Source organism: Natator depressus, chromosome 3 (genome assembly GCF_965152275.1).
Source record: "Natator depressus isolate rNatDep1 chromosome 3, rNatDep2.hap1, whole genome shotgun sequence".
Lineage (NCBI taxonomy): Eukaryota > Metazoa > Chordata > Testudines > Cheloniidae > Natator > Natator depressus.
Window position 1 is genome coordinate 2586113 of NC_134236.1, and position 26172 is coordinate 2612284.

Below are 26172 nucleotides of genomic sequence, written 5' to 3' on the forward strand. Positions count from 1 at the left end.
CATCTTCACCCCAATCCTCTACCCTCCCACTGCCATGCACGCAGACACAATAAAAACCCTGGACAAATGAGAATCACAGGACCCTACAGGAGACAGGGAGAAACACAAGCTGATGCTTTACAAGTTGCACTACTCATAACAGAAAAGAAGCATTACAACTACCTCTCAAAAGGCTTCTGCAGGTACACGCTGCCCTCCCTTCTAAATGATCACAGAGTAAACTCTGAGCTGCTGTCAAAAGCAGCAATGCTGGCAATTTCCAGGGGAAAACAAAAGGGCACACAAAGAGGAAGTCAGGGACATCAGAAGCAGCATTTTAAAAGTCAGTCGCATTGTTTATTTGTACTTTCCTGTCTGTCTCCAAATATTGTTTCTTGTCTTAGACTTAGACTGTAAGCTCCTTGCAGCAAGGACCATCTTTATGTTTTGTGTTTCTAAAGCGCCTACCACAATGGCGGCCTGGCCCACTAGGGCTCCTAGGTGCTATGAAAATATATATAATAAATAATAATAAAAGTGTCAAATGCACAGAATCACGTCCCTAGATATTGCAGACGGAGCTGTGCCCAATGGGGGATCAGACAGTACAGCCTAGGAAATAATAATCAACCAAATAGAACAGCTACGCTTCAGTGTGGTGTGCAAAAAGAGAAAGCGTGTACTCTTGGCCAGTAGCTGTACACTTGCCACTTAGGGGAACGATAACAGGGGTAACAGGAGAAGGTCTGGGTTTCCTTCTGCCCGATGTATCATAGAATTACAAGTCTCATATTATCAGAAACAAGCAAAAATCACACCGGGAAGAAGAATTATGTAGCAAGCTTTCAACAGCGCAAGATTTGTTTCTTTAAGAGAAGCATTGTTTTCACTTAATATCAGCATTTGTGATGTAGATAATTTAGTTTAAAATAATGGCAGTGACTATCAGTGGGTTTGCGTGGGACAGACTTACAGTGAGATCTACAATCTACAGCCGAGCAGCTGTGTTGTAATGATTTGGGAAAGCAGAGATCTTTCTCCTGCTCCAAGTACACGCTGCTCAACTGTAGGGAGCAGAATCCCTCACCCCAGCCATGGCATGGTCTATGTGCACTCTTGGTGTGGCTGGGTGTGGGGACATGCTTCTCTCAGCATCAGGTATCAGCAATTGCTGGAGGCCCGTTGAAGGGCTGGGTAGACCGTGGGTCATGTCTGGTGAAGCACACTTTTGGTATGTACCTTTCTGCTCTCTACAAGCCCATTAGGTAGTATTTGATTTTCTGCACCAACACCCACACCATCCACTGGATCACAGCCAAACACATGGAAGACAAGTGTGTGACCATGCAGATGTGGCACATCTGTGGCTTTACCTCTTCCCTTCTCCAGTTTTCTAGTTTAAGCAACTTTTCTTCTCCAGTTTATAGAGCCTGCAAATTCCCTGAGGAGCAAAATAGCACTGAGAGTGGTGGGTAGTTCTAAGAAAATTACCACAGTCTTATCTGAAATCTAAAATCCATCATCATGGGTCAGACAACATTTTTTCAACTACTCAGAACTCTTTCCCAATCAAATTCTGATTCAGCACAGTGACTTGGCATGCAGGGTGAACTAGATTGCACAAGCTATAGCTTTGGTAAAACAAGATCACACTGCAGGAAGAAAAGGAATGCAGGGTAGGAAGAATCTCTGACTTTCTAACGGGGTTGCCAGCAGGAAAATGTGCACTGTTTGCTAGGGCAGAAATTCTCACGAGTTTAAGTAAGCCCAGGTTTTAATCCACAAAAAATCATCCCAGCAGCCTCCCTGCCTAATTTTTAGGTTAGTCTGCAGTTTACAGTGCAGGGCCCCTGTGGCTTTCTATGCAGAGAGGTCTAAAGGGTATTCCCCAATGTAATCCCAGTGTTGTTGTGCTTTTGGAGCTGGAGAAAGAGGAAGAAAAGACCTGCAAATAGGTTACTCTAGAAGTCAGAGGGATATTGATTGTAAGTACTGCTGGAGGAAGTTACAAAATAGCATTTAGCAGAGGCGCTTTCTGAGGTTATAGTGAAACTAGACAACCTTTCCAAGCTGTAACCAAAAAGGCTCACAGTTCCCATTTGAAGGGGGATAAAACAAGTTTACTAACAAAGTTGGGGCACTGTACCCTGGGCATTTTATTATACTAAGTTAGTAGTCAAGATAGTCTTGACTGGAGTCTCGTGAGGCTTGGGATAGAACGTGGGAAGATGGATTGGTTGGTTCATATGAAAGGGTGATGTTACTTTCAGCAGAAATTTTCGGTGTGGTCATAGAGTGACCTTGTCTTTGAAGAATATTGTGTAGGGAGGATCGGCCATGAGAGCCCCATCTCACTCATTTGTCTGGCAGAAGTAATAGTGACGAGAAAGGCCACTTTCATGGATGAATGTAGGAGGGAACAGGTGGCTAGGGGTTCAAATGGTGGTCTGGTGAGGCATTTCAATAGCAGATTGAGGTCCCAGGCCGGAGTAGGTTGGCGAACCTCTGGGTAAATGTTGTGGAGACCCGCGAGGAAGCATTTAGTAATGGTGTATGTGTCGATCGAGGTCCTGTCAATCTCATGATGGAATGCTGTGATGGCTGAGAGATGGACTTTGATTGAGCTCTTTGCTAAACCTGAGCGTTTCAGTTCCAGTGGGTATTCCAACACTAATGGTATGGGTATTGTGGAGGCCGTCAAGTTTTTTTCTTGACACCAGGAGGAAATCTCTTCTATTTTTGAAGGTAAGTATTACATGTGGTCACTTTCCTGCTGTTTAGTAATACATGTTGAACTTGTTCCAAGCAGGCTAGTTCGCCATGATAGAACCATGCAGGAGCCATGCTTGAAGGTGGAGTTTCTCCGAATTCGGGTGGAGAGTGCAACCGTTGTTCTGAGATGACAGATTCGGATAGTGAGAGAGATCATGTAAGGGTACCATGCTTGCCTGGGCCACATCAGGACCATGAGGATGACTTTGGTCTTGTCCAGTCATATCTTGTGTATCATGTGTGATATCAGGGGAATCGGTGGGAACGCGTACATGAGTTCTGCATCCCATGTGATGAGGAAGGCCTTCTCCAGTGATCGTGGTCCAAGTCCTGCTCTTGAGCAGAACATTGTGCATGTGTGGCTCATTGGGGGAAGCAAACAAGTCCATGAGGGGAATGCCCCACCGGCAGAATATGAATAGTAGGACTCCTTTGTTCATTTCCCACTCGTGGACTCGAGAGAAGTACCTGTTTAGCATGTCCGCCGTCGCGTTCTGACAGCTGGGAAAACAGGAGGCTGAAACATGTTATGTTGTGGTGTATGCACCAGTTCCACGGTTTCATGGCTTCAGTGCAGAGCGAGTGAGATCGAATGCCCCCTTCATGACTGATGTAAAACAGGCAGGTGATGTTGTCAGTCATTATGCAAATTGATTCGTTCCTTATGTGAGGTAGGAAGTGTCTGCAAGCGTTGTGGACCGCTCTAGTAGGGTGATGTGTAACCGAGTCTCCACAACAGACCATTTGTTTTGGACATTTGCTGACACAGGTGGGCAACCCAGCCTATTAGCGAGGCGTCCGTCATGATTACTATTGATGGGGGTTCCTGTTGGAATGGGATACCCATGCATACATTTTCTGGTCTTGTCCACCAGTGTACAGTCCAGGACCTTGGGTGGTACTGTAAGTCCTTTGTGAGGCTCTGCTTGCTGGATATATATGCTAAGCTCAACCAGTCCTGTAGGCAGCGCATATGTAGTCTTGCATGTCGTACCATGAACGTTGTGGCTGCCATGTGTCCTAGCAGTCGCAGGACAGTCCAAGCCGGTATTTGGAGGCTGACTCTTACCTCTGATGTAAGGTTTGTCAGAGTTGAGAATCTGTTCAAGGGCAGGGATGCCTTGGCTTCTATGGCATGGAGATGTGCCCCGATGAAGTCCAGTTGTTGGATAGTGATTAGAGTGGATTTTCGTTTATCTGTAGCCCTAGGTCCCTGAATAGTGTGATTGTCGTTTGGACTGTGCCCGGTGCTTCTTGTTGGGTTGGACTTTTGAGAAGTGTGACAGAGCTCTGTCCTTGCCTCCGTGGGTCCCGCGTTTCCTGGCAGATTTTGCTAGCCTCAGAGGCTCACTGTGACCCTCCACGTAACCCTTCTTTCTCTAGAGACAAGGGTCACAGTCTACTGAGCCATTTTCACCATAAGCCAGCAAGGGAGGCGAAGAGAAGTTATCCTTCCTTGCGCAGTCTCTGTTGTCTCCCAGTCTCAGTGATTAATCAGGGGGCAAAGGTGGGGGGAAGGGGAGCGTGGGCCCACCCTCTACTCCGGGCTCCAGCCCAGGGACCCTAATAGTATCAGCTATGGTAGCTGACCTTTTAGAAACATGACATGTACAATTCCCTGGGCTACTTCCCCCACAGCAGCCCTCACTTCCTCAAGCTCCACTTCACCCTTACCTCAGGGCCTCCTTCCTTGTGCCTGATATGGTGTGTACTACTCAGTCTCTCCAACTGCACAACTTCCTCCTACAGCTCCTGACATGCGCGCCCACCTGACTGCCTGGGAGGCTTTTAACTAGTTTCAGCCAGCCCCTGATTGGCTTCAGGTGTCCCAATCAACCTCGCCTTCTCCCTGCCTTCTGGAAAGTTTTTAATTGGCCCCAGGTGTCTTAATTGACCTGGAGCAGCTTCCATTTCACTTAACCTGGTACCAGGGATTTGTTTAGCCTGGAGCTAATATATCTATCTCCCACTACTTTTGTATAGCCATCTGGCCTTGCCCAGTCACAGAAGGCAATTGTCCAGGTAAGGGAAGCTCATTATTCCCTGTTTCCATAGATGTGCCACTACTACCACTAGGGTTTTGGAGAAAACTCTTGGTGCGGTGGATAGGCTGAATGGTCGGACTCTGTACTGGAAATGTTTGTGTCCTACAGAGAAATGCAGGAATTTCCTGTGAGCGGGATGTATAGTACTATGAAAATAAGCATCTTGGAGGTCGAGGGCTGAGAACCTTTTGCAGTATCATACCCTGTGTGACCATCTTGAACTTTTGAGAGAGAACGAACTTGTTGAGCTTCCTGAGGTCCATGATAGGTCTCCATCCCCCGTTCTTTTTCTGGGTCAAGAAGTAGTGGGAGTAAAACCCCTTCCTCTTGTATTGCGAAGGCAATCGTTCCATGTCACCTAGTTGTAGAAGATGATTGACTTCTTATCGTAACTGGTGCTCATGAGAAGGGTACCTGAAGAGGGATGGGGAGGGGGATAGGGTAGGTGGTCGGGAGGTAAAGGATATGGTATATTCCAATCATATGATATCTAACCCTCATTGGTCCATGGTTATTGACACCCAGATATGGTAGAATGGGCAAAAGCCATGACCAATCATGGGGATGGATTGGGTATAAGTGCTGCCTGGTGAGGGAGGTTGCTTCAGACCCTTGACCAAAACTTCAAAATTGTTGTTTGGACGAAGCCCTTTGAGAAGTTGACACTTGAGACTGAAGCGCTCTCCATTGCTGTGAATGTTGGTGTTGTTTTTGATTCTCATATTGCCTCTGTTGCTGTTGGTAGGAAGAGAAATCCTTGTTCCTCTGATGAGACTGGTATCGTCTTCTCTTCGCAGGTAGAGTGTAGATCCCCAAAGTGTAAAGAGTAGCTTGAGGGTGTTTCATTGAGTGGAGCACCTTGGCCGTCTTGGTCAAAAATAGCTTCTCTTGGTCAAAAGATAGGTCCTCGACCTTCGTTTGGAGTTCTTTAGGTATGCCAGAGGATTGTAACCAGGATGCCCATCGCATGACTACAGCCTTGGTTCTCGCTGCTGTGTCCACGACATCCAAAGACCCTTGGAAGGCGGTTTTAGCTATGAGTTGACCTTAATTTATAATGGCCTGAAATTGTGATTGTTTCTCCTCAAGGAGCTCCGCTGTGAAGGAGCTAAGTTTTCCATAATTATCATAATCTTATTTAGCCAGCAAGGCCGAATATTTGGGTGATTCGGAACTGTAATGTCGCCAAGGAGTATTTTGTTATTTTTCATCTGAAGAGGTCAAGCCTGTTGTGGAGTGAATCTAAACTGTTGTTGTTTGCTGTGTTGATTAGCGGTGTCGACCACCAAGGAGCTGGGAGGTGGGTGTGAGAAGAGGAAGTCCACCCCTTTGGCAAGGATGTAATACTTCCTATCCACCCTTCTGCATGTCGTTGGAATTGACTGCTAGACTGTTTCTGCTGGCTCCAAAATCCCATCATTGATGGAGAGAGCAATTTTGGAAGTAGATGAAGGTTGTAAAATTTGTGCCAGCTTGCGCTGGTTTGTCTGCACCTCCTCCAGTGGGATGTCCTGGCTGTAGGCAACCCTCTTAAACAGTTCCTGGAACTGTCTGAAGTCATCCACCTAGGTAGGCAGTGGTGGCATGATTGCCTCAACCGGGAAGCAGGAAGAATTGTGAGCAGGAGATGTCACTTCCTGATCAGTGCCTGTTACTGTGTCATCCCCAACATCCTGAGCCTTCGTTGGCTGTGGGGCGGGAGACGTGGGATTAGACCTCAGCTCATCTCTATGAGCTGTGGGTGGCCTGGAGTGGGGGCCCCGGTAAGTTGCCATGGGGTCCCAATGTGCCCATTGGATTGGGAAGGCCATTGGTGGATACATCCACAGTGGTCTGTACCACGGTTGAGCTGCCTGGTTGTAAGGGTATTTGGGTCCCATCTGGCGCCAGGATGGTCCTTCTTTCGGTGATGAGTGGTGTGGCCAGAAAGTGCATAGTTCCTGCACATCATGATCATCATCTTCACTGGATGAATGTACTGTGTCACGAGAAGTATGGGGATCTCCTCTACAACTTACAGTTCTAGCTGTAACCATATCATGGGTTCTCTCAATCTAGGGCTGTCAGGGTATTGAAACCGTCCTGCCCTTCTCATATGGCTAGAAGGAAGGAAGGATCCTGGAATGGGAATGGGGGCCTCAGTATGAAAAATATTGAGAACTCATGCTCTACAGCGCTGAAATCCCGCCTTTCCTCTCCATTCTGCCACAAAAGCTTTATCCATTCGTGGATCAAAGCTCACCTCACTTATTCCTCTGTGGACTCTTCATCTTATCTGAGCCCCCTTCAATCTTTAGAGAATGCTGCTGCTAATGATCATGTTTTTGCTTCTCAGACCATGTCGCTCCACTGTCCATCAGTTCAAGCTTTTTGTTATTTGTTTATAACGTACCTAGCGAGATGGGGTTCAGGCCTCTACATGCTGCCATCATAAAAACACTAAATAATAATATTCATCTTCACCATCAAGGTTCTGTGGAACTTTGCTTGTGTTTATATCGCTGCCTTCATTTCCACCTATTCCTCCAACTGCCTATGGACCTGCTAAACCGCCTTCCTTTATGCCTTCTTTGTATTCCTTTCCCACTCATCTTCATAATTTCTTAACCTGCTACTCCATATATATATGGGCCTACCTCCCTCCTCTTATGCATTGAATTATTCTCTTCACTTTTTCAGATCCTTTCTTAAAACACAGAATTCTTTCATTGGTAATCCACAAAATGTACGAAATCTGCACCACATGTTCTGTAGCTCTAAATTGTGTGTTCTGTGTTCCAATTTAGAACAGAGACTTTGGGAAGTAGGGACAGCATCTTCCTCTGTGTTGACAAATAATTCATTAACACCTTCTCCCTTCTATGTAAAGCATTGTGCATCTATGCAAGACTAGAGTGCTATCCAGCCTATAACAGTGCTAACATGACAGCTATTGAGACATCCACAAACCATCAGGGGACTGGGCTAAAGTATAACAATTCTTTTAGAGACAATCTAGTAAGGCATCTCTGCTAAAAGGGTATGGGGATAAGACCGCATTGTAAAGACTTTGAAAAAAAAGCTGGCATTCAACACTCCCTGCACCTAGCATGTCCACTCCACTACAGCAGAATCCACTGAGCTCACTACTATTAGGAATGCAGGATTCACTATACTGGATAAAACTATAGGCCCATCACCTCTGGTATCCATCAATACTCAATGGTTACCTGAAAGCAACACTCCATGTTTCTTTCCAAATAGTGTTGTATGTGGATGAAAAAAATGCCATCCCAGTTTCCAGCAAGCACCAGTTTATTTTCTGAAACTTGAGATTTGATTGCCCTTATCTCAGTGAATTGGCAATTGCTGTGTATGAAGCCAACAATCCCTGGTTTCTGCATGTTGTTACCTGGAAACATAGCTCCTCTCTACAACAGAATATGTGGCATACCTGCCTGTCCACCTCTGGGAGCAGCAGCAGCAGCCGTTGCTGACAGTCTGTGGGTAAGACAGAGAATGTGTGCTTGTTGATCAGCGCCCGCAGATTTGTGTTCACTAAGATGGAGTCAGGTGTTTCCACATCAATTTCAGCACATTTCGTCCTCTTCAGCTGCCCTGTAAAGAACCACAGAGGTCTGTGTAACACATCACCTGAGGCAAGAATAAGGGCTCCCCTACCTCTGAGAGGCTCTTCACTTAGCTCATGGTTACATGAAGATATTAATAATGCTGTTCTGATGGCCCATTTTCCAACCCTGGAAGGGAGGGAGCAGTAAGCTCCCTGGCTAAGTCAGAAACAGAGCGGATGAAGATCCACCCTTCTGCCAGAAGGATTAGCATTACATGGAATTGTGGGAGTTGGAGCGTGATGGGATGATTAAAAACATAATGTGGGGATTCTTGGGACTATGAAGGTCTCATCTCCCAAGGAAAATATTAACCCCGAATATTCTGCTTTGTCTGGATTTGCCTAACTTTGCCGGGATTCCTGACTGCCCATGGTAACGAGATAGCAGAACCTCCCCTGTGCTGGGGTAGGAGTCTCTCAAGACGGTTTTTTTAGCAAGTGTACTTTAATCTTCTATTTTAATCCTGTGGCCAGGGGCAGCTTCTTCCTTTGGATTTCTTGCTGGTTTGTTTGTATTTTGTACTCAGCAAAAGCAGAAGTGATTTCGAAAAGATCAGTGCCATGTTCACAGGTTTCAGCAGCCAGCTCTGCTTGTGCTGAGACCACAATGCGAAACAAAGCAGTAATAATGAAAAAATATTCTCTCTTCTTCCCTTTTCCCACATGATAAAGGTCCTGACCACGAGTCCTGCAGTTCTAGCACCAATCCCCAGGCTACAGAAAGACTCACATGAGCACTGTAATTTCAGAAACAGCCTGACTGGAGAGAGCATCTGTACAGTGTATGAGCTTTCCTTTGGACTTGTCCGTTACACATTGTTGGCAATATGCCATTATGTTCTGTGAACTTCAAGTAAAAATGTATCATTAATAAAAAGTCTAATGAAGACTGTCATAGCATGTTCTGCCAGAGCGTGGGGATGATGCTTTTAAGGTAATTGCTCCCCACAGCGCCACTCCCATGGAAGCTTGTTTCATTTGGGAAAGGTGACTCGCACACTCAGAGGTCATTTAGAAAACGCCTCTGTAGATGTTGCTGTCTGTTTGGTTTGCGTTATTTCCCTGACCTCCAGATGGAGCTGGGTCTGGAATACAGAGCAGCTCTCTCCAGCTCACTACGCTGCGCCCCTCTCGCTGGCACAGGCACATACCCAAAGAGCTTGGCCACAAACATGAAATGAACATGGCTCTGCCTTATTCTTTTTTCCTCAAATTTTAAATGAAGTGAATTTTAGTGCTGGGATGGTGCAGTAGCTCTGGGGACGCTGGGTCCTTATGCCCAGAACAGGAACAGCAAAAGCAATCTTCCCTCACGTGGGCCCACCAACATATCTCAGCCCTGACCTGTAGCGCTTCAGTCTCCGTGGCATCCCTGCACGTCGTGGGCATCCAGGCTGAGGCAAAGAGGGGGGTCAACCTGTGCACTGGGAGCAGGGCTGCACCCTCCTGTGTGAGGGTGGCAACGTTTGAGTGACTGACAAAGCAGCACTGATGGGTAGAGCCCTGCGCAGATACAAAATTTGTATCTGCGTATATGGTCTGTGGATATAAAGCGATATCCACAGATTTGCAGGGCTCTACTGATGGACTCTTGACATTATCAGACAACGTGTGGGGTTGCCACACTGCAAGATCTTAAGAGGACATGGAGAAATTGCAAAGGACCCTGAATGGGATATGGATGGAACCTTTCACCTCAAGGCCACTAATTCAGATCAAATCCAGGAAAAACTGTTACCAGCGGATGGACTTTTGGGCCCATATGAAGTGATGGGGCTGAACACATGGTTTCCCCCTATTCCCCTGGCCTACAGAGACAAGAGTGAGATTTCATTTAAACTTCAAGCATCTGTAAAACAAACCACAAGCAACAAAGGGGTATTGAGAAACACGTAACTTTAAAAACCTGGCAGGAAACCAAGTAGCACTCTTGGGCTTGAAGGATGGGGTTTATTTTTGTTTCTTTTTTAAGGTAACAGAAACACCTTAAGTGCTAGAAGGAAAAGGCTGCTAAATAATGCAAGTCCTTTTCTGCCTCTGTTGCACAGAGGACTGTGAACACACGACCCAGCAAAGCTTCCCGATGAGAAGAGCTGGGCATGGACATGTTTGTGTTTATAGAGTTTCTGAGTTGGGTGGTGGTTTTATTTTCCCTAATTCATGCTGAAGAGCAGGAGTGGCTTCCAGGATTGGCCAGAAACCTCTCCAACCCTGGAACTAGCTGCAGCTTTTACTTAATTTTCCGCTCTGCTTTTTACTCTGGCATCAGAGCAACAAAACCCTCTTTGTGCAGAAAAATAAATATCTTACTTGCATGGAGTCTGTCAGATCTCTGGAATGGTTTCTTCCCCAAGCCTGGCAGGGAGTTATCAGCCTTAACAGAGGGAGAGGAGCTGGAGGTGGAGTTCTGAGGGCTGCTTGATTGTCCATCTGACTGCCTTCCTTCCCAAGCTGTACAGGAAACTGAAACATTTTAACATTGGGGATCTACAAACAATGAAGTGTTAAACAAGACATCTGTTTGAATGGGTGTAATAGAGCATTCTTTATTATGGGTACCCTAATGCACAGCAGTGCCAGGACAAGAAGTTCTACAGGATGGACGCTAAGCCCTGGTCTACACTATACATTTAAGTCTGTATAACTATGTCACTCACAGATGTGGAAAATCCACGCCTGAGCAACACAGTTATACCAGCCTAACTCCTGGTGTAGACAGTGCTATGTCGATGGGACAGATACCTACGCCGATGGGAGCAGCTCTGCCATCTGCATAGGTAGCGTCTTCACTGAGCGCTACAGGTGTGCTGCTGCAGTGCTGTAAGTGTAGACAAGCCCTTAATTCTGCTCCTCTCCTTGCATGGATTTTCCAGCGTTCTTACCTTATCGGGAGCTATCAAATCATCATAGAAGACAGAGATGGAAAACAGTCTCCCGGATCATCTAAATCTATTCCCCATCAATGCAGACAGTTTATTCTTCATGAATCTTCCAGTCCAGTGATGGGACTATGAGAACTTCCTTTCAGAGGCTGCTCTCCTATCTGATGGAGCTCATTGCTAGCGGCGCTCCTTAGGCCACCCCCAATAATTCTTTTCCCTCCTTAGTGGTTACGCCCTTCATGTACTTCAGATCATTAACATGCTCTTCCCCCTAAATTAGTCAGATTTCACGCTTTTAAAATCTCCTCTTAAAACAATCCCTCCCACTCCCCGATCATTTGTGCTGCTCTCCGTTTTTCAATGTTCCTCTTTCTACAGCAGTAACATTTCTTTCTGCTCACAGAAAAAGATTCCTGCTCCGGTCTAAGTGCATTTTCTTTTCCCCTTCTCTTCCTCAACAAGCTGAATTAAGAACATTAGCGGGTGTTTTCCCACTGCCTTAGATGAATATACAGTAACAGGCCTGCACTCCACATAGCCAAAGGTGCTCCCGGCCCTCGGCAATAGAAGAGGAACTCAGGAGTACACATGGTTAAGTCACAAAGCGATTGAACGCTGTTACTAATCACTTATGTTACAGTAACACCCAAATGCTCCCAGCAGGATCACACCCCATCGTACTGGAGGTTTTATAAACACCCAGGGCTCCGACCCAGAAATACTGAGAGTCTAGTAAGACCAAAGGGCAAGGGAGAGAGCTACTTAGGTCTCAAGTGAATTAGTTTGATGGCCTCAGTCACAACTTTACTGGATTTTTTTGCCTCTTTTTCTCACTCACACCCTGCACAGGGCTGGTGAGTCAGAGGTCAGGAGTGGAAAGCTGGATTCAAGGGACCTCCCGATCATAATGTAGCAGCCAAAATGAAGGGAATTCAGAGAAAAATAACAAAAATGATAAAGGAAGATGAAGGGAAATGGCTCAGTATATCTGATTGGCTAAGAAATGACCAAAGGGGACATGGTAATTGTCTGCAATTATTGGGAGAGTGTAAATGTAAGGCACAGAGAGGAATTCTGTAGGCTATGCAATGCTTTGAAGATTGTAAGTATTATGTAATATGGGTGTGAACCACTTCGCATATTAGACCAAAATTATACTACAACACCTCAGAATTATGTGGCAAGGCCAGGCCCTCTTATCTCCCAGCCTGCAGCCAGAAGCTGGCTGTAAGATGCACTCCATCCCCGAGGACATGAAGTGGGCCAGGATGCGGTCTTAAGACCATGGTAGAGGGGAGCTCTGAGAAGAAAGCTCAAGCTGAAGAGCCAGAGAGCCATTCAGGTTTAAACTGGTTAGCAAGAAAAACTTTGTGAAAAGTTTGAAATGGCACTGGGCTCCCACCAGCTTGTGTGGAAGGTTTTATGCACCTGCCACACCCATTCCTACACTTAAACATAAAATACACAACATTTTCCATGCAAACTAGTTGTAGCTCCCTTCTCAGGCCTTCCCTCATCTATCTAGGAGCGGCCAGAAGTGCCCCCTTCCCTTGGCATTTCCTCCTGCAAGCCTCCCCTATAGCTCCCATGTATGCACGGAGTAGTACAGGCAAGAAATGCTTTGGAAAGAACCAAGAAGTGGTTGACTTCCCTTCCCTTATTCCTCTCAACAGGGTCTTAACGTCAAAGCTGGCTTGGGACCCCCTGAAAGCCAACCCTGTCAATTACTTCATTATTGAACACCACACAAAGTACATCTGGCAGATATGCGTGTTCCTTACAGCTGGAAATATGCAGCCTAGCCTCAACCTTGCATTCATCTGAACAGATGTTACATAGGACATTCTAGCAGCCATTAAACAGCTAGCCAAGACAGCCTCAGCTGGTTTTGGTTTTGATTCTCTAAGGGTCAGCTGAAAAGAGGGAATAAACAAACATGCACAGTTAAGCAGAAACAAGTCAAAAAGAGCCGAACATCAAAATTCTCCTTAATTCTACATGGCCAAGCCGAACTCCAACGTTCAGCATGGAACTCCCATGGAGACAGATCACCAGGCAGATCTGAGAGCTGAAAGTTATTCAGATTCCATAACTGCCCTGAAGCGGGGTGGCCACCTGCTCCTGCCTGGAAGGGCTTAAAACAGCCCTGGGAGAGGGCTGGGGCAGGGGAAAAGCTGGGCTGAGTGGGAGGCAGCCTCAGCTGTGGCCACGCCCCAGACAGACCCAGCGGGCCCGATAAAAGCCAGTGAAGCCAGGAGCAGGGGGACTCTCTCTCTAGCCTGTGGAGAGGGAGGGACCTGGCTGCTGGGAGCATACCAAGGTACCTGAGGTGGAGCAGGGCTGGGGGAAGACCAGAGGAGCTGGGGAGCTCCGGCCTGGAAACCCCCCAGTCTGCAGGCCTAGTGGAAGGTCAAATAGGTACTGGGGTTGCAGAGGGCAGCCCAAGGGTAGGCAGAAGCGGCAGGTCCAAACCCCCTTTGCCTATGAGGAGTGGTGCTTACACTGCAGTTGGCCCCAGGGAACGGGGGCGAGGTGATGACTGGCAGTGGCCATAGACTGAGGCGAGGTGGGGGTAGAGGGTTGGGGGTTCCCCGGGGAGGGGAGATCCAGATCTGTATGGGGTACTGCAGGTGGCAGCACCCCGGTGTGAAAGGGGGAACCGGGGTCCAGGAGGGACTCAGGGCCTAGCGGCAAGCGGGACACCGGCCTGCAGAGGGCTCTCCGGAGGCTGGAACGCTAATTCCCTGGACCACGAGCAGGAGGCGCCGCAGGGGTTAGTCCCGCCCTGCTACATGCCCACTCTGATCTTCTTTCTGTAGTTAATGGTTCACCCTATTACACTGGTTACAAGCTGCACCAGATAAGTCACTTTTGCAAGGCCTGGATTTAGCTTTTGATTTGGGAGCAGAAGTATCTGATGTTGCACTGACCTAATTGTTTTTTCTCTCCCCTTTTTGTGTATGTGAAGCTACTAGACAGACATTGTAATGACAGCTCCAGGTTTGGTGCGAACACAATGGAGTTGCTGCAATGTACCATGTCCTAGTATTTGTGTGCGCGTGTGTATCAGGAGATCCACTGTACTCACAGGAATGGTCATAACCATGCATCTAGCCCGGTACCTGCCTACCGGTGTTCTTGTACGTGACCTGTATTGATAACTTGTGATAGGTCACAAGATAAAGTTATAAAGATAAAGTTAAGCTGCTCTCACAAAAGTAACTTTATCAAAATTAAAATATTTTTTATTTTTGCTCTTAGCTAAAACAAACAAGAAAGGAGATTAATCCCTACAGGGCAATGTTAAGCCCTTGCACCTTTATGAAGGACCATTTTCCTTTGTTGGTAGTATTATTTATTCGCCCAAGGCTGATACAAAAATGTTACACCTGCTGTATGACATTAATAAATAACGACAGTAAATAATGAATAATAATGCTTAGCACTTTGACTTCAAAGCACTGTACAAACATTAATCAATCATTAAGCATTAATAAATAATGTAGTCATTAATTAATGTTGTGCTTGGGAACCAAGCATTTGGAACCCCATTCAAAGGTGTGCAATGTTGGGCTTCTCCCCACCCATCTACACAGTGACCTACAGAAGCGGTGTCCTTCTCACACCAAAGCTGTCTCCACCCCTCCTACCTTTTTTATTTAAAACAATATTTTGGTTTCAAAATGCACCGTCCCCCACAAGGTGTTCCTGACATTGATTCCCTGATTCAGGACCTCTGAAATCGCTTTGAGAAGGGAGAATTGATGTGTAAACCAAGGAAAATATGTTAACTAACATGTTTTAATTAGCACAGTGTTAAACACAAATTGTGCCCTTAGCGCAGACAAAGGCAAATTTGTGCTTAATATCATGCTAATTAAAACATATTTCTAGTGGGGGAACAGATTTCCATGGAGATCTGTTCACAGCCCAAAGCTGTGTGATATCTTTATCAATTATCTGGGAAAAGATATACAATCACTGCGGGTAATGTTTGGAGGTGACCCAACAATTGGTGGAGTGGTATATAAAAAGAGCAGATCCGTTTGACAGAGTGATCTGGATCACTTGGTAAGCTGAATTTGTTTGAATAATGTGTATTTTCATATAGCCAAATGCAAGGACACACATCTCGGAACAAAATACATAGGCCCTAGTTACAGGATAGAAAGCCAGGACACTGGAAAGCGGTGACTCTGAAAGGACTTAGGGGTCACAGTGGATAACCAAATGCGCATGAGCTCCCAATGTGATGCTGTGGCTACGACAGCGAATGTGATCCTTGCTGCATAAGGGGAGATATTGAGAAGCAGTAAGGATGTGGTCTTACCTCTGTATTAGTGAGATATCACTGAATACTGTGTCCAGTTATAGTGTCCACACTTCAGAAAGTGTAGTGAAATTGTGAAGGGTTCAGCAAACAGCTAAATGATTGATTCAAGTTCTGGAAAACATGCTTTATAGTGAGAGACTTAAGAAGCTACATCTGTTTAGCCTATCCATCAGAAGATTACAAGGTGACAGTCTATAAATGCCTACAAGGGGAGAAGTTTTCTGATAGTAGAGGGCTCTTTAGTCTACAAGACAACAGCATAGTAAGAACCAGTGGATGAAAGCTGAAGCTAGATAAATTGAGTTTAGAAATAAGGTGCACATTTTTAACAGTGAGGGTGATTAACCATTGGAACATTTTACCAAGGGTTGTGGTATATTCTTCATTACTTGAAGTCTTTAAAGCAAAACTGGATTGCTTTCTACTCTAGCTCAACCAGAACGTATGGGCTTGATGCAGGAATTATTAGGTGATGGCTGTACTGTGCAGGGCATCACTCAAATGACCATAATGGTTCCTTCTGGCCTTAAAATGTATTAATTTTTCCTAACACAATGATTTTCCTAGTATAGACAAAGCCAAAAGGACAGAAGCTGGAACAGTTTAGAAATACAAAGAATGCTCTGGAAAACAGGGGCTCCCTCTTCCCCGAAAGCCTAGGAAAGGCAAGTTAGAGAGACATGGCCGTAAAAGAGAGCATGGGAATCTCACTGCCTCATACCAGGTTTAGCAGGTGTGGAGTCACTGGCTGCCTTCACCGTCTTGAGTAGAAGATGCTGGTTAGAGGGCACAGGCATGCCTGCTCTGCATTGCTGCTGCTGCTGCTTCAGGGCCTAGTGAGAGCGGGGAGAGGACATGACAGACAAAAAATTCAAACCAAGCTTGTAATAACCCCTCACAGAACAGTGGCCTTTACAACAAGTCGTACTTTGGCCCGGATAGCACCTTTCAGCCAAGAATTTTAAAGAGCTTCAGAAATACATCCCCTGCTTCCAGTGCACTGTTCATTTTAAGGAGACACATTTTCTACTCTTTGTCTGCATAGAAACTGTTCAAATAACACAACAGGAAAAGATTTAAGTGGACCAGTTACTCAGGATCTTAAATGACCATTTCTTGGAACAGCGAGTCCTAGAGAACAAGAACTGTATCTGTATCTAGAATTAACTATAATAGCACCACCGAATAATAATGACTACCAGGGCTTACATTCTCCCCGCGTATTCCCTGGGGCTCAGGGCTCCAGCCCCGCAGGGAATGCCAGGGCTCCGGCGGGTTTGAAAATATTTACTACAGCTCCTCTCAGGTCGGCTCTCGCTGAATTTAACCTCTAGTGACTACAGTACAATTAACCTCATCTTCCTCGGGGGAGGGATCTTACAATGAACGTGTACAGTGACATTAAACTTGAGTAAGGTGGGATTTTTAAAAATGAGGAAGGTAGTCAAAGATTCTAAAATCGAAAGTGAAGAAAATTAAAACCCTTTGCGGCAGCATGGAGGCTATTAAAACAGCTGTAACCAAGTCCTAGAAGGTATTCATACCCTACCAGAAGAGGAAGCAGGAGGACAAGACATGAAAGTTGGGTTAAATGCTAAAGTTCACAAGGTCACTCAAGCCAAAAAGCTAAATTTAGCCCTAATGAAGCCAACAGAGAGTAGCATGAATCATAGAATATCAGGGTTGGAAGGGACCCCAGAAGGTCATCTAGTCCAACCCCCTGCTCGAAGCAGGACCAATTCCCAGTTAAATCATCCCAGCCAGGGCTTTGTCAAGCCTGACCTTAAAAACCTCTAAGGAAGGAGATTCCACCACCTCCCTAGGTAACGCATTCCAGTGTTTCACCACCCTCCTAGTGAAAAAGTTTTTCCTAATATCCAATCTAAACCTCCCCCATTGCAACTTGAGACCATTACTCCTCGTTCTGTCATCTGCTACCATTGAGAACAGTCTAGAGCCATCCTCTTTGGAACCCCCTTTCAGGTAGTTGAAAGCAGCTATCAAATCCCCCCTCATTCTTCTCTTCTGCAGACTAAACAATCCCAGCTCCCTCAGCCTCTCTTCATAAGTCATGTGCTCTAGACCCCTAATCATTTTTGTTGCCCTTCGCTGGACTCTCTCCAATTTATCCACATCCTTCTTGTAGTGTGGGGCCCAAAACTGGACACAGTACTCCAGATGAGGCCTCACCAGTGTCGAATAGAGGGGAACGATCACGTCCCTCGATCTGCTCGCTATGCCCCTACTTATACATCCCAAAATGCCATTGGCCTTCTTGGCAACAAGGGCACACTGTTGACTCATATCCAGCTTCTCGTCCACTGTCACCCCTAGGTCCTTTTCCGCAGAACTGCTGCCTAGCCATTCGGTCCCTAGTCTGTAGCGGTGCATTGGATTCTTCCATCCTAAGTGCAGGACCCTGCACTTATCCTTATTGAACCTCATCAGATTTCTTTTGGCCCAATCCTCCAATTTGTCTAGGTCCTTCTGTATCCTATCCCTCCCCTCCAGCGTATCTACCACTCCTCCCAGTTTAGTATCATCTGCAAATTTGCTGAGAGTGCAATCCACACCATCCTCCAGAACTATGGCAGGTACAATGTAGGATGGAAATTAGGCATGGGATAGAAAGTAACAATGAAAATATTATAATGCCATTATATAAGTCAATGGGACATCCTCACCTCGATACTGTGTTCAGTTCTAGTCACTCTGTCTCAAAAAGCATATATCAGATATAGTAGGGGTTCAGAGACAGGCAACAAAAAAATTAGAGGCCTGGAGAGACTTCTGTATGAGGAACAACTGAAAAGATCGGGAATGTTTAGTTCAGAGGAGACACAAATAAGTGGGGATATGACCAAGGTATACAAAATGACCAGAAATAGAGGAGGAGATTAGGTACTTCTGTTCACCACTCATGACATAAGACAAGGGGACTGTTTTGTCAAGGAAACCGCAATGCAACACATTTAAAACTAGTAAATGAAGTATTTTCTACTATGCATAAATAACCTGTGGAATTCACTGCCACAATATATAATTGAGCCCAAAAAATGAATGGGATTTAAAAAAAAAGACATTTATATTGATAATGCAGACATCCATAGTTACATTGGACAGGACAAAACATCTTTTTAGGATGGCCATAAACCCTCCTGCTTCAGGGCACAAGCAAAACATTGATTGACAGGGATTAGTAAGAAACTTCCTCTGTGAGCAAATTATACCATAATTGCCAACGGCAGGTTTTTCTGCATCTTCTTCCGAAACATCTGGTACCAGCTACTATCAAGAAGATCCTGGACTAGAGGGAGCACCAGTTTGTTCTTGTATGTTGCTGGTGTGTATGTATCCGATAGTCCTATGTTATTCATAGATTATTAAAAATGAAAGTGTTCTAAAAATCCAGTTCACTTCTTGGCTTGATGCCATTTATTTGGTGCATTTTTCTCAGCCAGAACAACGTAAACCAATTGTCATAAATATAAAGGGAAAGGTAAACACCTTTAAAATCCCTCCTGGCCAGAGGAAAAACCCTTTCACTTGTAAAGGGTTAAGAAGCTAGGATAACCTCACTGGCACCTGACCACAATGACCAATGAGGAGACAAGATACTTTCAAAGCTGGATGGGGGGAGAAACAAAGCCTCTCTGTCTGACTGTGTGATGCTTTGGCCGGGGACAGAACAGGAATGGAGTCTTAGAACTTAGTAAGTAATCTAGCTAGATATACTTTAGATTCTGATTTCTTTAAATGGCTGACAGAATACGCTGTGCTGAATGGAATGGATATTCCTGTTTTTGTGTCTTTTTGTAACTTAAGGTTTTGCCTGGAGGGATTCTCTATGTTTTGAATCTAATTACCCTGTAAGGTATTTACCATCCTGATTTTACGGAGGTGATTCTTTTTACTTTTTCTTCTATTAAAATTCTTCTTTTAAGAACCTGAATGCTTTTTCATTGTTCTTAAGATCCAAGGGTTTGGGTCTGTGGTCACCTATACAAATTGGTGAGGACTTTTATCAAACCTTCCCCAGGAAGGGGGGTGCAAGGTTTTGGTGAGGGTTTTGGGGGGAAAGACGTTTCCAAATGGGCTCTTTCCTAATAAAATAAACCTGGTTAGATGTTTGGTGGTGGCAGCGAAAGTCCAAGAGCAAAAGGTAAAATAGTTTGTACCTTGGGGAAGTTTTAACCTAAGCTGGTAAAAGTAAGCTTAGGAGATTTTCATGCAGGTCCCCACATCTGTACCCTAGAGTTCAGAGTGGGGAAGGAACCTTGACACCAATGAACTCAGTTTTGGTTTTGTTCTCAGTGCTGAAATGTTTGAGCTGCAAACACTTGCTGGGGGTGAGGATGCAGAAAAGGAGGAATGTTTATTCATTTAAAAAGAGGTTTTTTAAAATTCCATGTCAACACTGAGATCAGCGTTTGCTCTTGTAAAAGCTTGGATTTTACATCATCTACATGTTGGGCCCAATCGGAATTGACAGTGTCCCTTTAAAGCTACTTTCAAAAAATACACCACTCTAGTTAAAAAACAATTACCAAGGGAGTGAAAATGAGTTTTTCCCTAATGCTGCTGCTGATCCAGGCAGCAGCAAACAAGTGTTTCAATGCAACAGTGGAAACACTCTGTAAATACCTCTTAAAAAAATCCAGGTACATTTCTTCAAGGAATTAAAAAAATTCCACCCTGCAAGCTGACTCATGCGTCTAGCATGTTCAGTGTATTCCAAACAGCGAGTTGAAAACAGCTTGCCCCAAAACTGTTTCCTGGAAAGATTATTTTCTTTTTATTTCCTTTTGTTTTGCCCTCTCTCTCTTTCCCTCTCCTTGTGAGCTTACCCTTAAATGTTACCAGTCTGGATGCCCGGCAGTATGCTCCTGAGCGCCATGCATACCAGACAGCAGATCTGAGAACACCAGTGCTTTAAGTGGCTGCATACTATCACTTTCCTTTAGGGGGTGAGGAAGCGCTGTTGTGCTTCTCCCTCCAACTCCCCACAATTACAGCACTTAATATCTCATCTTCTCAAAGCTGTTCTCCAGGGACCCAGAGGGAGAGAGTCCCATATTCCTCGCACTTAGTCATCATGTGAGTGCATGTGTGTGGTTTTTTTTTTATTGTCTAAAGCATTTTATTGTTCTCTTTATTTATACAGTTAAAAACAGACAATACTAGACAAGATTGTGCAACGAAAAAGGTACATCAAGCACGTAGTTAGCACAGAGTGTGAATACTAATGTCAGCAGCAGGGCTTGTGTAAGTTGCACCTGAGGATAATGGCCCCCAAGAGCTAGTCTGGCAAACTGGCATCAGCTAGGAATTGCAGCTTCCTCACCATACCCCCTGCTTTTGCTGGCCACACCACCTATTTGAAGAAGAAGTGGGAGAAGGTGGTGATAGTCATTACATTGACCTTTCACCATCTGAGGATTCCATGTCAGGGTAATCCTTGGGTAGCCAATTAAACTGCCTTTATGGTGAACTGGTGGGAAAGTGACTGCATCAGAGCCAAGATCTGGCCCAAAGTGTCCTTGCTTTTTCTTTTTGGACCTGAGTGCAGTCTGTGATACCAGTGACATGGGGTGCTGGGGACACGCCCAAAGACATACATTTGCACTTGCATAGCTCCATTCTTCACACAGGGAGAACCAAGAGGGTAGCATTAAGTGATGAGTCATCTGATTTGGGGTTCTAGTGTGGTAGAGCACAGCAATCCATTCTCGCACCTCTCTTGTTCAATGTGTACACGAGGCTGAGAGGACAGAGTGAGAGGTTCAAGCCGAAGGGCCAACAATATGAGATTAGTATTCTGCTTTTATCAGACCTGGATGGTACAATTTCTGAGCCTTCCAAGAGTCATGCTGAGATCTGGACTATGATAAGAGTAGGGTAGCATCTGGTCTCTTTGTTCCTTCCAAATGTCCACATAGCCACTCTGGTCATGGGGACTTCATTTTCTCCATCTATGTTTGGCAAGAAAATTGTGATTTTTCCAGTAAGGTGCAGAACCTCATCCTGGTTAGTCATGCCTGGATATTGGATTGCTGTAATTCTCTACGTGAGTCTATACCTGAAGATCAGTTGGAAACATCAGGTGATACAACATGCAGCCATCTGCTTACTTAGCAGTACCATGTGCTGGTAGCATATTACACTGGTATTCCAGAAACTTTGCGGGATGCCAGTTTATTTGAGGGTGTAGATCACAGAGTTAGCTTTGATCTGTAATGGTCTTTATGGCTTTCGTTCTGCACATCTCAGATCAACTCTCCCTGTTTCATGTAGCATCCCAACACTGGTGGTCAGCTGAGACACTCAAGCTTACGGTCTCTAGAATTATATATCAATAGGCTGGGACCGAGTGTCCTCAACTCTTGAATTTGCTTTCCTTCCCCTCCGGCACAGCATCCTAATCTGTTGAGTACCATGTTGAAGAATGGCGTCCAGTCAGTTATGTGCAATACATTTTCCAGAACATGCTAGGAGAACTGAAATCAAGTCACTGTATTGCTTTAAAAACAGGGAAGGGCCACGAGTGACACTAAGCCAAGAAGTGAAGTGATGGCTATGTTTTCTTGCATCACTGCACTCATAGCACTTTCCAAGCAGGAGCCAGGTATGAAAAAGTGAGCCCTTTGTTCCCCTCGTACCTCTAGAATATGCCTTTGGCCAACCTGCCTACTTGTTCTTGATTTAGTCGTAAGTGGAGCCCAGGATCTGGTCCTAGAGGTGAATATAGCTGAATCACTGGGTAATAGCGACCATAATATAATTCAATTTAACATCCTTGTGGGGGGAAAAACAACAAAGACCACTACAGTAGCATTTAACTTCAGAAAGGGGAACTACAACAAAAATGAGGAAACTAGTTAAATGGAAATTAAAAAGGTACAATCACAAAAGTGAAATAACTGCAAGCTGCGTGGATAAAAACACAATAATAATGGCACAAATTAAATGTATACCCTACATTAAAAAACAGAGGAAGAGGACCAAAAAAGCTCCACCGTGACTAGGTGTCCAATAGCTACTAAACTTTTTGGTGAAAACTGAAAAAAATGAAACAAAAAAGTCATTTAGCATTTATGCCATTTCCGCATTTTCTGTTATTGTTTCCCCCCTGGCCCCCTCGCTGAGGCCTAGCTAGTCCTTGGTCTTCCTCTTGCTTCTAATGTATTTGTAGAATGTTTTCTTGTTACCCTTTATGTCTCTAGCTAGTTTAATCTCATTTTGTGCCTTGGCCTTTCTAATTTTATCCCTACAATGCTTGTGCTGTTTGTTTATATTCATCCTTTGTAATTTGACCCAGTTCCCACTTTTTGTGGAACTCTTTTTTGAGTTTCACATCATTGAAGATCTCCTGGTTAAGTCTGGGTGGGTCTCTTGCCACACTTGCTATCTTTCTTACACAGTTGGATAGTTTGCTCTTGTGCCCTTAACAACATCTTGTTGAAAAACTGTCAACTCTCTTGAACTGTTTTTCCCATTAGACTTGCTTCCCATGGGTTCTTATTTACCAACTCCCTGAGTTTGCTAAAGTCTGCCTTCTTGAAATCCATTATCTTTACTGGGCTGGTTTCCCTCCTACCATTCCTTAGAATCATGACCACCACCATTTCATGATCACTTTCACCCAAACTGCCTTCCACTTTCAAATTCTCAACCAGTTCCTCCCTATTTGTCAAAATTAAATCTAGAACAGCCTCTCCCCTAGTCGCTTTCTCTACCTTCTGAAATAAAAAATTGTCTCCAATACATTCCAAGAACTTTTGGATAATCTGTGCCCTGCTGCGTTATTTTCCCAACAGATGTCTGGGTATCATAGAATCATAGAATATCAGGGCTGGAAGGGACCTCAGGAGGTCACCCAGTCCAACCCCCTGCTCAAGTTGAAGTCCCATTACCACCAAGTTCTGAGCTTTGGATGATTTTGTTAATTTCTTTTAAAATGCCTAATCTACCTCTTCTTCCTGGTTAGATGGACTATATAGACCCCTACCATGACATCACGCTTGGTTTTGTTGGTTTTTTTTACCCCTTTAAGCCTTACCCAAAGACTTTCGACAAGTCTGTCTCCTATTTCCATCTCACCCTCAGTCCAAGTGTCTATATCTTTGATATATAAGGCAACATCTCCTCCCTTTTTTCCCCTGCCTGTCCTTCCTGAGCAAGCTGCACCCTTCTATACCAATATTCCAGTCATATGTATTATCCCACCAAGTCTCTGTGATGCCAGCTATGTCATCTCTGCTCAGCTGTCCTTCTTCCCAGAACACCACCCCATGGTCAAGGAAGCTGAAGCTCTCCTGGCAACACTATCACCCAGCATTCACCTCCAGGACGCGTCTGTCTCTGCCTGGGCTCCTACCCTTGATCGGAAGGATCGAAGAGAACACCACCTGTGCTCCCAGCTCCTTCCCCCTTAATCCCAGAGCCCTGGAGTCACTTCTGATCTGCTCAGGGTCAGATCTCGCAGTATCATTAGTGCCCACATGGATGAGTAGAATGGGGTAGTAGTCAGAGGGCTGGATGATCCTCAACAATCCCTCTGTAACGTCAAGGATATGGGCCCCTGGCAGGCAGCATACCTCCCGGGATGCCATGTCAGGCCGGTAGATGGTTGCTTCCATTCCCCCTTAGAACAGAATCACCAACCACCACTACCCCACGTTTCCTCCTGGGAGTGGTAGCTGCAGCCTGGCCATGTTAGAGCTGTGCGGGCAGCTGTGGGGAGCCGTGTGGAACCTCCACCTGCCCTGGGGGGGGGCAGGGACACGGGCCGGGGGCTGCTTGGCCCACCCCGCACCATAGAATCATAGAATATCAGGGTTGGAAGGGACCTTAGGAGGTCATCTAGTCCAACCCCCTGCTCAAAGCAGGACCACTCCCCAATCAAATCATCCCAGCCAAGGCTTTGTCAAGCCTGACCTTAAAAACTTCTAAGGAAGGAGATTCTACCACCTCCCTAGGTAACGCATTCCAGTGTTTCACCACCCTCCTAGTGAAAAAGTTTTTCCTAATATCCAACCTAAACCTCCCCCACTGCAACTTGAGACCATTACTCCTTGTCCTGTCCTCTTCTACCACTGAGAATAGTCTAGAACCATCCTCTCTGGAACCACCTCTCAGGTAGTTGAAAGCAGCTATCAAATCCCCCCTCATTCTTCTCTTCTGCAGACTAAACAATCCCAGTTCCCTCAGCCTCTCCTCATATGTCATGTGTTCCAGACCCCTAATCATTTTTGTTGCCTTTCGCTGGACTCTCTCCAATTTATCCACATCCTTCTTGTAGTGTGGGGCCCAAAACTGGACACCGTACTCCAGATGAGGCCTCACCAATGTCGAATAGAGGGGAACGATCACGTCCCTCAATCTGCTCGCTATGCCCCTACTTATACATCCCAAAATGCCATTGGCCTTCTTGGCAACAAGGGCACACTGCTGACTCATATCCAGCTTCTCGTCCACTGTAACCCCTACGTCCTTTTCCGCAGAACTGCTGCCTAGCCATTCGGTCCCTAGTCTGTAGCTGTGCATTGGGCTCTTCCGTCCTAAGTGCAGGACCCTGCACTTATCCTTATTGAACCTCATCAGGTTTCTTTTGGCCCAATCCTCCAATTTGTCTAGGTCCCTCTGTATCCTATCTCTGCCCTCCAGCGTATCTACCACTCCTCCCAGTTTAGTATTATCCGCAAATTTGCCGAGAGTGCAATCCACACCATCCTCCAGATCATTTATGAAGATATTGAACAAAACCAGCCCCAGGACCGACCCCTGGGGCACTCCACTTGACACCGGCTGCCAACTAGACATGGAGCCATTGATCACTACCCGTTGAGCCCGACAATCTAGCCAACTTTCTACCCACCTTATAGTACATTCATCCAGCCCATACTTCTTTAACTTGCTGACAAGAATACTGTGGGAGACCGTGTCAAAAGCTTTGCTAAAGTCAAGAAACAATACATCCACTGCTTTCCCTTCATCCACAGAATCAGTAATCTCATCATAGAAGGCGATTAGATTAGTCAGGCATGACCTTCCCTTGGTGAATCCATGCTGACTGTTCCTGATCACTTTCCTCTCGTGTAAGTGCTTCAGGATAGATTCCTTGAGGACCTGCTCCATGATTTTTCCGGGGACTGAGGTGAGGCTGACTGGCCTGTAGTTCCCAGGATCCTCCTTCTTCCCTTTTTTAAAGATTGGCACTACATTAGCCTTTTTCCAGTCATCTGGGACTTCCCCCGTTCGCCATGAGTTTTCAAAGATAGTGGCCAATGGCTCTGCAATCACATCCGCCAATTCCTTTAGCACTCTCGGATGCAACTCGTCCGGCCCCATGGACTTGTGCACGTCCAGCTTTTCTAAATAGTCCCTAACCACCTCTTTCTCCCCATGTTGCGATGCCCAGCGCAGCAGTCTGGGAGCTGTCCTTGTTCGTGAAGACAGAGGCAAAAAAAGCATTGAGCACATTAGCTTTTTCCACATCCTCTGTCACTAGGTTGCCTCCCTCATTCAGTAAGGGGCCCACACTTTCCTTGG

The 26172-nt window shown here is 45.5% G+C and overlaps 1 protein-coding gene across 3 annotated transcripts in view; it reads right to left on the minus strand.

Annotated features, from left to right (window-relative positions):
* Positions 1-26172, minus strand: part of ASXL2 (ASXL transcriptional regulator 2) — a 242238-nt gene that overhangs the window by 18889 nt on the left and 197177 nt on the right. For 2 of the 3 annotated variants that reach the window (XM_074947311.1, XM_074947313.1), the window contains 3 exons: positions 16343-16454; positions 10717-10869; positions 8230-8393 (listed from right to left, as the gene is read on the minus strand). In XM_074947311.1, the coding sequence (XP_074803412.1) occupies positions 8230-8393; positions 10717-10869; positions 16343-16454 (429 nt within the window). The remainder of the gene's footprint in view (positions 1-8229; positions 8394-10716; positions 10870-16342; positions 16455-26172) is intronic. The other variant, XM_074947312.1, reaches the window with a different exon arrangement.